Source organism: Gobius niger (genome assembly GCF_951799975.1).
Source record: "Gobius niger genome assembly, chromosome: 16".
NCBI lineage: Eukaryota > Metazoa > Chordata > Actinopteri > Gobiiformes > Gobiidae > Gobius > Gobius niger.
In genome coordinates this window covers 18905922-18921981 of record NC_136867.1, presented here as the reverse complement: position 1 = coordinate 18921981, position 16060 = coordinate 18905922, and the positions used below count along the sequence as shown (strand labels likewise).

Sequence of the window (16060 nt, the reverse complement as noted above, 5' to 3'; positions counted from 1 at the left end):
AGATTGTCTATTATTTGGTGCACAGGGAGAAAATACATCTATAAATGTGATATGATGCATGTGTGAGACGCTTTGCCAAGACAGTAATCACATTTGACTCATCAAGTTTATGTAGAAATGGAGGACGCTTTTGGAGAGATTTTTGGAAAGGGCTGGCGAGCTGCTGGCTGGAGAGCACTGTTACAATAATGATAAGATAGCAACGGACTGGACACATAAAACATGACTGATCTCAGTGCTGTTCAGCGCTTTTCTACTTCTACAGAACTCAAACTGCAGACCTCGGTGGTGAACACTGCTGCCGATGAATACTGATATTGTGCTTTCCAAACCTAATCTTCTCAAAACAATTTTTTCAAGTCGATGCCTGAGTTCCAAAACTGAAATTATGATTTTTCCTACTACTTTCAGGTAAAACTGATTAATAAGTGAAATTACTCAACAGAACTCAACAAAAAAATATGCAAACAGGCCCCAATGAACAGTTTCAGTTGGCGGGACCATGGTGTAAGCGGGATAATGCACAACAACGGTGTCCATTATCAGAAATAATTGGGGCCTGCATATTTTTTGTTGAGTTCTATTGAGTTATTTCACTTTTTAATCAGTTTTACCTGAAAGACTGTAAAGTAACATGTGCAATAATCTCTGTATCAGCTGCACTTTATTAACTCTGAGTGATCTTCTTGAACGCCGACTGTAACAAGTGAATTTCTCCTTTGTGAGATCAATAAAGGATTATCTTTTCTCTTATCTTATCTTAAAGGAATAGGCCACCGTTTTTATATACTAAGATATGTTCTTACCTCACTTTAGTCGAGTTAATATATCCCCGTCTGGTCATTGTCCGCGCGCTCTGTCACGCAAACGGAGCACATACGCAGCCTCTCCCATATGTGACATAGCTCCGAAAAAGCTCACGATAGAAGCTACCAAGCTCTTCCACGTGTTCCCTATTTAAATAAAGTTACGTGAAGTGTTTTCATGCGAAGTATATTTACACAGAAATGTAACGTGTCGATTTTATAAGCAAATAAAAAGGGGGACTATATTGTGAGGCGTAATGATACGAGGAGTAAAACGTCCGCGCAGTAACTCCTAAAGGTTATTGACGGAAGTGAGCGGGGGGAAGTCTTTAGGAGTTACTACGCGGACGCTGTGCTCCTCGTATCATTACGCCTCACAATATAGTCCCCCTTTTTATTTGCTTATAAAATCGACACGTTACATTTCTGTGTAAATATACTTCGCATGAAAACACTTCACGTAACTTTATTTAAATAGGGAACACGTGGAAGAGCTTGGTAGCTTCTATCGTGAGCTTTTTCGGAGCTATGTCACATATGGGAGAGGCTGCGTATGTGCTCCGTTTGCGTGACAGAGCGCGCGGACAATGACCAGACGGGGATATATTAACTCGACTAAAGTGAGGTAAGAACATATCTTAGTATATAAAAACGGTGGCCTATTCCTTTAAGTAGTTCCAGCTCAGTTGTTTATCGTTACTATGGAAACAGCTGCTGTGGAGTGATACAGGCGGCATCTCGTCATAGAAGGGGGCGTGGCTTCACCAAGGGGGAAAATATAATCTTTAGAGAAACACAATTTTCCACTCTTTTTTGACATTTTCGGGTGGAATATGAACTTATTTATCACTCATAAATAAAGTCAAGTGTAAATCGGGCCCATACGGATATTTTCTCTCAGCAGATTGTTCAGTAGAAGTGAAAAAAACCCGGCAGTTTAGCATTAGCCCGATGCTAACATGTAGCATCATGTTAGCATTCTCCGTTATTTATGTTATTTATGTATTTATGGGCTGATGAACCATTTTGCTCCTCTCCATGGCTTTGTATCTTTATTTAGTAGAAACTATGTTCAAATGTTCAAATGTGTTCAAATCACTATGTTCAAATGTTCAGCATTTGTTAAAGTATTTTTTTAATAATTAGAGAAAATTTAGATTTTTCTCCAAATTGTTTTCCCCCTTAACTGTTTTCAAACATGACCATATACAGTATGGGCGAAGTCTGTATCTTTGTTATTTAAATGATGCCAGGCTAGGTGTACATTATCACTTTTTAAGGGACACCTTCCAGCCAATTAGAATCGAGTATTCACCCAGACCATGGCATAAGCATGGATATGGATAGAGCTGTCATCGCCCCAAAATGGAAGAGGACGCCCAAGAAGGTCACCACTCCCCACACAAAAATATCCTTCTCACTATTTTTCATTTGGCTTATGTGAAAACTAGAATGTGTTGTGACGTCTCGCGCCTCATCTGTGAATAGTGCCAGAAATACACAAAGCTGTCAGGAGGAATTCATGCAAAAATGGCCCGCGGCTTAGCTCACAAAGAAATGAATACGATGACTAATAAGGAGGAGATGGGAAAGAGTAATAAAATGCCACATCCAATAATACAACAAAAATGTCTTAGTAATTATTGGGCTTGGAAAACATTAAATATAAACTCCTTCACTGCACAGTGATTAAGGCAATTTACTCAGGATCATATTGGAAAATCATTCAGGGAAGCAGTCGAAATTGTTGCCTGTCGAGAGAGCATTTATCTAGATTAAATTAAAATAGTGAGTGTTGATCCAAATTGCTAGCATGCAATGATCAAATGGGGGATATTGTTGAGCAGATATTATCAGCCAATATAGGCACTTACAGTAATTAACATCAGCTACATACGTCAAAAGTTATAGAAGTTATATTGAATTTGTTTGCTGATATAAAGCTCCATTCACTCACAAAAACCACAACCTCAAAATAGAGCGAAATAAGCTTTACTAAACAAGCAAAGAGACACTGGGGAGAGGGACCAGGAGGTATTTATAGGACAGGGACTGGAAAGAGCGTACGTGTTGTGTGGTCCAGCTTCCGAATTTCACATAACAACACATTTCTCATCATTTATACCTCATTTGAAAGCTAGGATTCTACCTAATGCACAGCTTGAGCGCATTACCATACAGCAGCAACAGCACTTGATGACGAGACACATCAGCCCTTAAAATTCCCTTTCAGTCAAAATTTTGTACGTAATAAAGTGGCCGCTGTCTGATTTGTGTTTCCCTGTAAGGAGGAGGAGGAGGTGGTGGTGGAGGTCGTCATGGAAACGCAGGTGCAGTGCTTGAGTCTGAAGTGTTGAGGAAAAAAAAAAAAAAGTCTCTTGTTCTGACATTAACACTTGGAGAGGTGTGGTTTGTGTTGTAATGCATGATCGATGAAGGGGAGGAGTGGAGGAGGAATATTTACTGGGAAATATTTGGTGATTGAAATGAGAACAAATTGAACAAACTAATGACTGTTTTCTGACGAATTGCTGTGGATTGGTGTCGCATGGGACATGGTTTTATATAACTCATCTTGGATTTTCTGGGTGTGTTGCTGACTACAGGTGAGGTCCACAAACTTCAGGACCATGTGGTGTTAAAATGTCATGTTGTTGATAGTGCAGGAGGTTAAATTGTAGTTTTTTAACTTGCAAATCGTAAATTACACATACAACAGACAAGAACTTATGCTAGTGCCTTGTCTTGTTGTAGCTCATGCTGGTTATAATGAGTTACAATTCATTTTTTTATTTTTATTGGCAAACTTTTTGAATAAATTGGAACTTGGAAAGGAGTCACAATCTTTGTAGCAATATTTTTTAGTACTTTACCTGTTTCCACCAAGGTATTAAAGCAGAACTAAGTAACTTATGCCCCTAGAGGCCATAAGTGCCACTGCAGGTGTCGTAGCATGTTGCGTTTTTTTTACTTTTTAATTGTCCGTGAGAGTAAATACTACGCTGACAGAGAAGACAGAGGTAGAGATTGATATTGTACATCATATTAGACAATAGAGATACATTTTTTTCACTCAAACCTGGCTGTAAATACTGTTTACGTGCTAGCTGCAGTTAGCTTTGCCCGTTAGCCTGTTAGCTTCTTCTTCGTGATTCCATGAGTGTATATTGGTGTCTCCGACCCGGTGGCAGTCAAGTTGCAAGCATGGTTGGCCAGAGACACCAGGGGGAGATGAAAGACCCCCCAATCATCCCATTAACACTTGTATTACCCCCAGAGAGTTTATTTTGGTAAACAAGTTGCTTAGTACTGCTTTAATTTCTCCATTTTTAGCATGCAAGGACTGGGAGTAAAGAATAATACAGTGAACATACTGTAAGTGTAAGTTGTGTCTTATACCGTTATACCATTGAATTTCAGGAGGAGGAGGCTCTGCGGATCCAGGTGAAGGATCTGGAGGAGAAACTGGAGACTCTGAAGATGAAACGCACCGAGGACAAGGCCAAACTGAAAGAGCTCGAGAAACACAAGATCCAACTGGAGCAGCTGCAGGAGTGGAGGACCAAGATGCAGGAGCAGCAGGCTGAGCTGCAGAAGCAACTCAAGGAGGCCAAGAAAGTAAGAGCAAGTTCTTCTAGTTGTAATTTGTTGTAGGACCTGGCGATGGTTTTCAGAAGGTGGGCAAGACTCATCTATTGCTAGAGCTTTGCCTTTTCCTCACAGAACCTTCCACCCCCTTCATGTTTTTATAGGAGGCTAAGGAAGCTCAGGAGGCGAAGGAACATTACATGGAGGAGATGTCAGACACGGCGGATGCGATCGAAATGGCAACGCTGGACAAAGAGATGGCGGAGGAGCGAGCGGAGTCCATGCAGCTGGAGGTCGACTCGTACAAAGAGAGAGTGGAGGAACTCACCATGGACCTGGAGATCCTCAAACACGAGATCGAAGAGAAGGGTAGGATTTCTTGCGAGCGCTTTTTCTCGAGTTGGGCGCTATGGATCTTTTTCCTCGTGTTCTTGCTGTGTTTTCTGTCACATTTTTTTTACTTTATGGTTGTTTTTTGTCACAATTTTGATGCTTTTTGTTGCTCTTTTGTCAATTTTTTAATGTTTTTTGGTCACTTTTTTGTTGCATGTTTGTGATTTTTTTTGTCTCTTTTTTGTCGCAATTTTGTCACTTTTTTGTGGAAATTTTGTCCTTTTTGTCATTTTGTATCACATTTTTGTCGCTCTTTTTGTTGCTCTTTCGTCACATTTTTAATGTTTTTTTTGTCTCTACATTGTTGCATGTTTGTAGCTTTTTTGTCACTTTTGTATCACTTTTTTTTGCTTTTTCAGCACTTTTGTGTTTTTTTACTTACGTTTGGGGCTTTTTTGTCGCTCTTTTGTCGCAATATTGTTGCTTTTTTGACGCTTAATTGTGGCATGTTTGTGGGTTTTTGTGACTTTTGTATCACATTTTTTGCTGCTTTTTTGTGAAGTAAATGTGGTTGCAATGGCTGTAAGATGTGCCTTTGGCAGTTTGGATGTACCATTCCTCATTTGAAAGCTAAGAACATCCAGAATTCAATTGCTGAGCTTTAATTACTGGGGACCTGCACTAGCACTTTGATCGGGGAGACTGGATTTAGTCCTTGGATCTGGCAGCTCTGAAAACAATACAAAAAACAGTACAGTTGCTATCTGTAAAATCAATATTTGAACACGTTTACCTCATATCTGGCAACACAAAAAGGTAATACTTATGAAACTACCTATCCGGGGAACTAAAGCCACAATATATTGGTAAATAGTGCAAGTCCTGTCGATTCACCCATCATGCATCTTTGTGACATAACACATTATTTACATGTTTAGTTATTGATTTGTTTTTGTTTTGTTCAGGTTCAGATGGTGCTGCCTCTAGTTATCACGTCAAACAGCTGGAGGAGCAAAACGCACGACTCAAGGAGGCTCTGGTCAGGTGCGTCGCAATATTATAAGTCATTATAAGATGGTTCTCACGGTTATTACTGTTTTCTGTTAAAGTGAGGCCTAATATGGCACAATGCTACGCGGTATTGGCAAAAAATGAAAACAAAAATGTCGCCTTGTTATTTGCAGAATGAGAGACTTGTCAGCGTCGGAGAAGCAGGAGCATTTGAAGTTGCAGAAGCAGACGGAGAAGAAGAATGTGGAGTTGGACGCTCAGAGGGGACAGAAGGAGAAGCTGCAGGAGGAGATGGCAGTGGCCGAGAAGACCATCGATGAGCTCAAGGAACAGGTGGAGTCGCTTACACAGCGCCGTAGCATCAAACTCCTGTGGTTACAGCTCAGGCAGCCATGTTGTAGCTACAGCCAAGAGAAACAAGACAAAATTAAATAAGTACAGTAAATACCTTCAACTGATTACTAATCTGGTGGATATAAAAGTGATTGCTAAAGAGACCACTGCAATATCAGTGTAGCGTTGTTATGGGGAAGAGGGGAACTGCTAAACTGAAACCTCAGGCTTATTTTGAGTATCATTAGTACAGGACTACCATTAAAATATGCAGGTTTAACTTTACATGACAGTGTGTATGTATAGTGTGTGAGACCCTATTTCTTGATTTCACACACTCTCCCTGATGGAGCTGATGCAGTTTGCCACTGCAGACACATAAATCACTGTGTGGGCCACCGCAGTCAATACGCTTTTTAGGTCTCAGCAAGTTCTTTACTCCAAATGATACAAGGAAGTTTTTAAAGCTTTTCCGACTCTTAAACTGCTGTCGAAGTCTTTTGCTGCTGTCATCTTCATTATGAGCTTTAATGTAGAATATTAAGTAGCAATCACCTCTTAAACACTATTCCTTTTGCTAAAAGCTTATACTGTAGCTTATAAAACCTCTTTAATTATACACTCCAGGTGGATGCATCGCTGGGGGCAGAAGAAATGGTGGAAACTTTGACTGAGAGGAACCTGGACTTGGAGGAGAAAGTGAGAGAGCTCAGAGAGACAGTCACTGATCTGGTAAGCCATTTTGATTCGTTCATTCACTAGCTTTTCATGAACTCTACAAAAGGTTTTGTCTCAGCGACAGTGTAACCAAGGTCGAATAAATGGCTGACTGTTTCATTTCTTTCTCCGTTGATTTCTCGGTAGGAAGCCATAAACGAGATGAACGACGAGCTGCAGGAGAACGCCCGGGAGACGGAGCTGGAGCTGAGGGAGATGCTGGACCTCGGGGCGGCGCGGGTTCGAGAGGCCGAGAAGCGAGTGGAGGCTGCGCAGGAGACCGTGGCTGACTATCAACAGACCATTCAGAAGTACAGGGAGCTCACGGCGCACCTGCAGGTACTGGGAGAGAGTGCAAAAATCACAAAGCACAAACTGTATGTAGCTCCTCCTGATGATGGAAAACATTCACTTGCTTTTCAACATCCGTATGTATTCGAGAGTTTTATTGACGTGTCTCTATTGCAGGAGCTGAACCGAGAGCTGACCAGTCAACAGGAGGCGTCCGCAGAGCAGCAGCAGCAGCCTCCAGCCGAGATGTTCGATTTCAAGATCAAATTCGCCGAAACAAAAGCCTACGCCAAGGTCAGAAAGGAAACACTTCTATGAATAATCCTGCAGTGATTCCCTACAGGCCTGCTTTTCATATAACACTTTGACTTTGACTTTGAGATGCTATTTAAGTAGGATTATGAATACATGTAATCTCTAAACGTTACAAGGCCTTTTCTTTTCTTTGCGTCGCTGGTTCAGGCCATTGAGATGGAGCTGAGGAAGATGGAGGTGACTCAGGCCAATAGACACGTGTCTCTGCTGACGTCATTCATGCCCGAGTCCTTCCTGCGTCACGGAGGAGACCACGACTGTATCCTGGTGCTGCTGCTCATCCCCAGGCTCATCTGCAAAGTAAGGGCTGTAGTCAGGAGGCTCAAGAACTGATCTACTGCCAAAGTTAAATGAAAGTGTCAAATCCCCATCAAAACAAGCCAGTGTTTCTTCTGATATTGAAAAAATGCTAAATGGAGCACGCGGTGGTGCAAAATGCAAAATATGCTTCATATATTTTGGGTGAAGTTCTTTACATAAGCAGGTGATGCATATCTGTAATGTGTTTTTAATGTATTGCCTATGCTAGCTCGCTAACTAACCAGTGAGTATGAAGAGAGCAAGACTTACCCAGTGTAAATTCAAGTTTCTGTCAAGCATAACATTATATGATATTATGAATGTATTTTCTGTGCAACTTCATACCATCCTGGTTGTATGTATGATATCAGTTTTGTTGAGAGCTGGGGATGCATTTTTTCGGAAGCTTTATACCATTCTGGTTGAAACGTTGAAGCAATCTGTGCAGTTGTGTAGTATTATTTATGTATAGTTTTTTTTATATATATATAATACATCAAGCATAGAATCTCTGGCCCTCAAGATGATTTTGAGAAACAAAATCAGAGAGTACTTTGACATTTTGTCTCACATAGGAGAAAAAGGGGAGAAATACTGTCAATACACCCAGTTAGGTCATACTGTATCGTACAACACTGTAGTGTACAACACTGGCATTTGTAGAAAGTCCACTGGAAAAATAATTATAATTTTAAGGAGGAAATGACATAAATCTACTAATCTATTAAATCTAAAGTTTATTTCTAAAAGTAAAAGTTAATTTGTCTGATTTCAAGTAGGTTTTATGCTTATGCCATTAGCTTTAACGTTTTTATCTTTATTTTAGATTATTTCAAACAGACTCAAATTCAACATAAACCTTTATTCAAGCAATTTTAATGATGGATTTTCCTCCCCCTACATGTTCCACCAATGTCCTAATGTGTAGAATGAGCCCAGATCTATTCACCACAACTGCCTCTAAAATCTGTCACTCAAAAAGTTGTTACTTCGGGTCTGAATCGCCGTCATGCACGAGCTTAATATAGAAGCGCAGTAACACGTATGACCTGAGGTGGGAGTAGTGAGTATAAAATGGGCAACTTGCATCTAGTCCCTTTAAGATGGTAATTTTCCAGTGTGGTGCTTTACTTTGCCGGTTTCGTCCTTGGTCTTTATACAATGAGGAAAATCGTCCCTCCGCTATGAAAACTCGCCTATCCTGGTATATACTGTATAGTACTGACTTTGTGTACTGAGTATAAAGAGTGTGTGTTGTCTATAGACCGTATATATAAAGGTGTCTAAACGAGGGGATACATTTTTGGCACACATCACCAATCTAAAAACACTGGTGTCTGACACTGCTTTTTCTGTTCTTTACAGGCAGAGTTGATCGGCAAACAGGCCCGAGAGAAGTTCGACCTGAATGAAAACTGCGCTGATCGGACTGGCCTGAAGGGGGCAGTAGGGGAGCAGCTGAGCTTCGCTGGAGGATTGGTGTACTCGCTCAGTCTCCTGCAAGCCACGCTGCACAAATATGAACAGTAAGTCACATCACTGTCATTAAAGTGAATAACATAGCATCTGTGTGTGAATTTAGCAAAACTGTCAAGCATAAGATTGAGCGTGATGACTGGATAACTGGGTAAGAGCATAATGCAGAATCTTAATGGCTGGTTTTGTTCCATTAGGGCTCTGTCCCAGTGCAGTGTGGAGGTCTATAAGAAGATTGGCTCTCTGTATCCAGAGATGAGCGTTCACGAGCGCTCGCTGGACTTCCTCATCGACCTCCTGCACAAAGACCAACTCGACGAGACTGTGAACGTGGAGGCACTCACTAAAGCTATCAAATACTATCAGGTATGTAAAACGAAATTCAAGTAATATATATGTTAGACTTACACAAAGTAATCCATTCTGTCCCTTCGCAGCAACTGTACAGCATTCATCTGGCAGACCAAACTGAGGATTGCACCATGCAGCTGGCAGACCACATCAGAGTGAGTTCAAAATGTTCTATCTATCTATCTATCTATCTATCTATCTATCTATCTATCTATCTATCTATCTATCTATCTATCTATCTATCTATCTATCTATCTATCTATCTATCTATCTATCTATCTATCTATCTATCTATCTATCTATCTATCTATCTATCTATCTATCTATCTATCTATCTATCATGTTCCACCTCTCACTTGTCCCGTCCTGTGTTCAGTTCACTCAGAGTGCATTGGACTGCATGGCTGTGGAGGTGGGTCGTCTGCGCTCCTTCCTTCACGCGGGACAGGAGAAAACCGACCTGGCCGTGCTCCTCAAAGACCTCGGGACGTCCTGCAGCGACATCCAACAGTTCTGCAAAAAGATCCGCCGCAGGATGCCCGGCACGGACGCTCCCGGCATCCCGTCTGCGCTCAACTTCGGACAACAGGTAACAAAAATACAAGCCTTCGTTTTATTGCCGTATCCCTCCCCACGTCACCATCCAGAGCCAAAACTATGTTGAATGTTTGCTTGAAAATAGTAATATCTCCTCTGTGCTGGTCTTTACTTTAAGCATCTGTGTCCCCCCAGGTGTCGGACACTCTGTCGGACTGTAGGAAGCACCTGACGTGGGTGGTGGCGGTGCTGCAGGAGGTGGCAGCGGCCGGGGCCCAGATGATGTCTCCTCTGGGGGAACAAGAGGGTCTGTCGGCCGTCAAACTGGAGGATGTGGCCTTCAAGGCGGGAGAACAGGTTTGATAAAAGTCCCTTACCAATACTGTCACAATCAATAAAAGACTTAATATTTACATTCACAGCTTTTACAACAGAAATAGGTATAGGGCCTTCAATACAGCATTTTACCATATGTTAATCCCATTTACACAATAAAGAGATAATTATATGCATATTCCTGTTCATACCTTGTCTAGCCCTTTTTAATTCTAGATGTATTCCTTTTTTAGTCTTGATTTGTAAGATTTGAATATAACCTTGTTGTAATCTAATTCTCTAGTACTCTAATGTTGTTGGATGTGAAAAGTGTTTACAACAAAAGTGACTCATTTTCTAATAAGAAAGTTGTTGTTGTTTTCACAGATCTATGGAGCTCAAGGCGCCAACCCGTACGATTATCTCCGTCAGTCGTGTGGCTCCGTCATCGCCACCATGAACAAGATGGCCACGGCGATGCAGGAGGGAGAATACGACTCAGAGAAGCCACAGAGCAAGGTACGAGAAGAGGAAACTGCTGTCAAAACATGTGCTTTTCCGGGTGCTAAATAAGACTTCTAAAACTAATTAACCCACTGACACGGTTAAGCCGCTGTAAGCTGGAGTTTGTTTTTTACCTTTTGTTGTTGCGCTTTTCAATTTCCCAGAATCCTCCTCCCGTGGACCTTAGAGCGACGGCGCTGAGGGCTGAGATCACAGACGCAGAGGGGCTCGGGATGAAGCTGGAGGACAGAGAGACCGTCATCAAAGAGCTTAAGAAGTCCCTCAAGATCAAGGTATTGGACCGAGTTAATGGGTAGATGCTGTGTTTTATATTATTTCCTTTTAAGGCCAACATTGTAATTCTTATTTACAATGTTAACCTTATAAGGACAGGGAAGGGGAAACTGTCTATGATTTCTAAAAACAGTATCAGTAATTTAACGGTACAGTAAAGCTTGCAGCTATTTTAACCTCTTAACCCCTGCATTAACCAAGCTCATTTTCTCCAGTTCAGCTTTACCCAACTCTAAAAGCTTTTCAAATGGAGCTTACAACCTAGAGATAGATCCCTGTAATGCCTCATTTGAAAGCTAAGGCCTACAAAATTGATCTAAGATTTTTACTTGCATTGTTGCCATATTGTTGTCACATTTTTGTTGCTTTTTTGTCACGTATTTGTTGCGTTTTCATCACTTTTTTGTCAGCTTTTTACTACGTTTTTATTGCATGTTTTGTCATGTTTTTGTTGCTTTTTTGACGCTTTTTTTGCTGCGTTGTCATCCTCGTTTACATCTAATTTTGTTGCTATTTTGACGCTTATTTTCAAGAAGCTTTTAGGGTTTTAAGGTGGGGATTAAGAGGTTTAAGTGGCACTACAAAAAAATGTATAGCTGGCATTATTACCCCTTATTATTATTAACCCTCAAACAGGGGGTTGCCAGATCTGTGGGCTTTTGGACTGGATAATTGACACAATAACAACTTTTACTGCAATTTCCTGGAGCTCTTCTTTGATTTCATTATGTTATGTAGTAAATTAGAATATTGCCCTCAGCTTGCTCGGGCTTATTATACTAATGATGTTTACCAAATAAAACAATGTATTCCTAACTTGCATGGCAGGGTGAGGAGCTGAGCGAAGCCAGCGTGCGCCTGAGTCTTTTGGAGAAGAAACTCGACAGCTCGTCCAAAGACGCGGACGAACGGGTGGAGAAGATTCAGACGAGGCTAGACGAAGCTCAGACGCTCCTCAAGAAGAAAGAGAAGTGAGAGTTAACTTGATCATTTACGATACAGTGACACAGGGAATAATGATTATAATAATAATGTGCGTTTTTCCAGGGACTTCGAGGAGACCATGGACGCCCTTCAAGCCGATATCGACCAACTGGAGGCGGAGAAAGCCGAACTGAAGCAGAGGGTGAACAGTCAGTCTAAAGCCACTGTGGAGGGACTCAGAGGAACCGCCCCGTCAGGAATCGCATCTATTGTCACCGGAGGCTCTGGAGGTGAATAATAATAGACAAAATGACAAAATAACATATTGCAATTACTATTTATATGCCGTATGCAGTGAGTATCTACAAAAACGTATATTTATTCATACTTTTTTCTATTTCTTTCACCCCATTTGAATCTACAGATGAGCAAAAAGGTATAAACCGCAGCTGTGTGTCCCAAAACTCTCAAAATATTGGTTTGTTTTTTCATTTGGAAGCGTGACACCAACTGCATGAAATGAATGCATCATAATTTGAATGCTTGAAAGAGGGGGTATTATGCTTTTTTCAATCACATAGCACCAGTCTATAGCACACTACAATGATGACGAAACCTTCTGTTGGTCTGTAAATGCAGTAAATTAGAATAACTGCCTTGTATAAAATTGCTCTCTCAAAATGGCTGTAGCAAATGTCTTGAAATAGGCCTCTGTCTCTTTAAGAACCTCTTGACCCTTTCCGACACGCCCCCTCCACACGCTGTCTGTGGCATCAGTGGGGAGGGGGTTCTGCTGAGGGGCAGTGGTTGGTTACTCGGCTGATGATGAAAGGTCTGAGGCGTCTCCAGGAGGTGGGGGTGTTCCTAGGAGGACTCAGGCAAACCTATCCCTAAAATGGCTGCCATCAGAGTTTTTACAGATTACTCAAAAATACGTGAATGTGCCAAGGTAACACTTCAGGCATGTTTTTAATGAGGGAATGACATAATAACATGATGTAAAGCTTGAAAAAGTTGATTTTGCATAATACCCCCCCTTTAATCAAATGTAATGTTCCCCATCTTTCATTTTTTGTGAAGCTGAAACATTGCCTTGGTTTATGGCATGTGTTATCAAAGTTTGATCCTGTAAACTTCCAGATTCAGTAACTAAAACAGTAAGAATGTATCACCCATTTATCCCACTGAATAGTTTTGAAGTGGACTTTTAGTTTGCCATATCAGCTATATGTGTTTTTCTCTAGAGAATAACATTTTACACCTTTGTACCTGCAGTCACCACAGTGTCCGGTCTTGGCTCGAGTTCAGGGCTGCAGGTGATAGACTCTCCCCTTCTCACTCAACAAATCGAAGTCCAGAGACTCTGCATCAAACGCCTCAAAAACGAGAACAACAGACTCAAGGTGATCACTTAATAATCTACAATGGTGCTCAAGAGGTGTCGTCCTTGATTAGTCCTGCTTCAGCCTCATCAGTTGTCATTTTGTAACTTGGCGAATGACGAGTGAACGCAGGGGAAGGCTTTAAAGGAGGCTGATGATTCAAATGGATGTAACAAAAAGCGATATGACTAATGCAATGTGATGTGTTTGATGCTTCAGGCTGAGAAGATGCAGGCCCAGTTGGCCTCTCTGCCTCCTCTACACGTCACTAAACTCCCGTCCAAAGGCTCCTCAGAAGTGCTCTCCAGCGCCCTCTACCGCAAAACAGACCAACTGCTGGAGACTCTGCTGCAGATGAGCTCAAATGTCAAAGTGGTGGACGTCACCGGGAAATCCCCAGGTAAATGGTTCTTTAAAAGCTAGAGGTGTATTGTTGTTGTGTTGATATAACTGTGTTAACTATGATCTGGAGAAACATTGGTCAAACCTTTCATATGCACTTTAAGCATTTTGACAGTGACATTTGATTGTAACATTACTTCATGATAGTTCTGTTTTTCTCTAACAATATAAATGTCATTTGTTCCTCAGTGACTCCCAGTGCTCAGCTGTTGGAACAAACGGCTCGATTACAGTCTTTGTCTGAGACTCTGGACAGACTTAAGGTACTATTTGCTTTATATACTCTATTACAGTGGTTTTCAGACATTTCACTCTAAGCACTGCCCATAAGCCATGGAATAGTGATCATTCATGCTAGCAGTTTGGCTGGGTTTATGGAACCAGCATCATTATTTAGAATAGGCCAAAATATAAATACAAAAATAACTCATAGCTCCTGTTAAAAAGACTATACAGAGTTTAAAATGTTAAAACTACATGTTCCAGCAATGTCCTAATGTATAGAATGAGCCCAGACCTGTTCACCACAACTGCCTCTAAAATCCTGCACTGTCACTCAAAATGTTGTTACTTCGGATCCAAAGTATGGTATGGTATGTTTTTTATTTAGACAGGGACAGTGCACAATTTAACCTTGACCAAAAGGAAAGATGCATTGTGCCAGGTTATAGCAAAGATGCTAATTTCCACCTGTAGTGGAAGTGTCGTCATACACGAGCTTAATATAGAAACTGCAGTTACGCGTAAGACCTGAGGTGGCAGTAGTGAGCATAAAATGACCAACTTGCATCTACTCTCTTTAAGACAGTGTGGAGGTAAGAATGACACACATGTTAAGAATGACTTCACATCTTAACCCCTACCTGAACCAAGCACATTTTCTCCAGTTGGGCTTTACCCAAAATCTAAAAGCTTAAAAAAACAAACTAAAACGGTGAAGAAAAAGTGACAAAAACATGACAAAAACACAACAAAAAAGTGACACAAAAACGAGATGAGAACGCAACTAATAAGCAACAAAAAAAGCAATGAAAAAGTAACAAAAAATGACAAAAAAGCTTCAAAATGTGACAATAACTTGGCGACAATGTGACAACAAAGATACTACGATCACTTTTGTAGGTCTTAGCTTTCAAATGAGGCATTACACTGTCGCTCTCCAGTTAAGAAGCTTTTAGATTTAGGTAATAATAGTAAGAGGTTAAGCAGGGGCAAAAATGTAAAGTCCATGAGTGCAAGTAACATCCGGCCTCCACTTCCTATTAGGCTTCAGTAGCTAATTGCTATGCTACGTCCATGTTTTTCACATACGACCGGATAAAATATTTCTCCCAAGTCCCACTAGGCCTAGATCAAGATCGAATCAGGACAAAACTGAAATAGATCTAAATGAGACTAAATTGTGGCTAAACTGGGTGTAAACAATGTCTTAACTATAAAGAGAACGTACAATCTTACTTCATATTCTCTGTCTTTGTCTCTCAGGATGAAGTGGCAGAACACGTAGTGAACCATCAGCCGGGAGCTCGAGTGACATCAGACTTCGCCACGTTTCCATCGGCGCCATTTGTCAAGGTCAGTTTTACACCAAGTCATTACATAATACAATCTTTCTTGAATCAAACTGACCTAACAAAGCCATTTCCTTGTACATTTTGCTGTGTCTTTCCCAGGCAAAGGAGGAGAAGCTCGGGGACGCGGTGTTGGTGGGGCGCGTGATGGTGCCGTGCCCCAGAGGCCAGGAGCGGACGCACCGGCTCGTCCTGTCCCAAACCCAGCTCCACAGAGTCCACAGTCTGCTGCAAACCACATGAAACCTGACGAAATCCTGCCCAAGTCCTGCTCCTGCCAGTGTCCTTATGCACAAACCATCTTGATTAGTTTCTGCCATATTCTTTAAGAGAAAAATGCAACGTTTGGCTCACTCTGTCTCCAGGTTTGCCATGCAGTTTAAAAGGAAAGTAAAAGTCGGATCATGCATTTTGTTCAGCGCTAAGACATGAATGCTTGTGTTGTAGAGAGGTTTAGATTTTTATTTTTTATGCCATTACAGGGATGTTTTATTGTTATTCTAGATGCTTTTTTAAACAAATGAGGGGGAGGGATATAATTGCACAAACAGTATCATGACACTTCACATGTTGGTCAAATTTAGCCTGGCCAGTCAGACTCCACGCAGTC

General features: G+C 41.2%; 1 protein-coding gene across 4 annotated transcripts in view; it reads left to right on the top strand.

Moving 5' to 3' along the window:
* LOC306976432 (dynactin subunit 1-like) overlaps positions 1-16060 on the top strand; it is a 37909-nt gene extending 21849 nt beyond the window's left edge. For all 4 annotated transcript variants that reach the window (XM_079574361.1, XM_079574358.1, XM_079574360.1 and 1 more), the window contains 22 exons: positions 4227-4424; positions 4559-4763; positions 5693-5771; positions 5912-6071; positions 6699-6803; positions 6936-7127; positions 7257-7373; positions 7542-7694; positions 9060-9220; positions 9368-9536; positions 9608-9676; positions 9898-10110; positions 10254-10415; positions 10761-10892; positions 11042-11170; positions 12000-12142; positions 12219-12385; positions 13371-13498; positions 13697-13877; positions 14069-14142; positions 15365-15454; positions 15553-16060. In XM_079574361.1, coding sequence (XP_079430487.1) covers positions 4227-4424; positions 4559-4763; positions 5693-5771; positions 5912-6071; positions 6699-6803; positions 6936-7127; positions 7257-7373; positions 7542-7694; positions 9060-9220; positions 9368-9536; positions 9608-9676; positions 9898-10110; positions 10254-10415; positions 10761-10892; positions 11042-11170; positions 12000-12142; positions 12219-12385; positions 13371-13498; positions 13697-13877; positions 14069-14142; positions 15365-15454; positions 15553-15693 — 3168 coding nt within the window. In that variant the 3' untranslated portion in view covers positions 15694-16060. The remainder of the gene's footprint in view (positions 1-4226; positions 4425-4558; positions 4764-5692; positions 5772-5911; positions 6072-6698; positions 6804-6935; positions 7128-7256; positions 7374-7541; positions 7695-9059; positions 9221-9367; positions 9537-9607; positions 9677-9897; positions 10111-10253; positions 10416-10760; positions 10893-11041; positions 11171-11999; positions 12143-12218; positions 12386-13370; positions 13499-13696; positions 13878-14068; positions 14143-15364; positions 15455-15552) is intronic.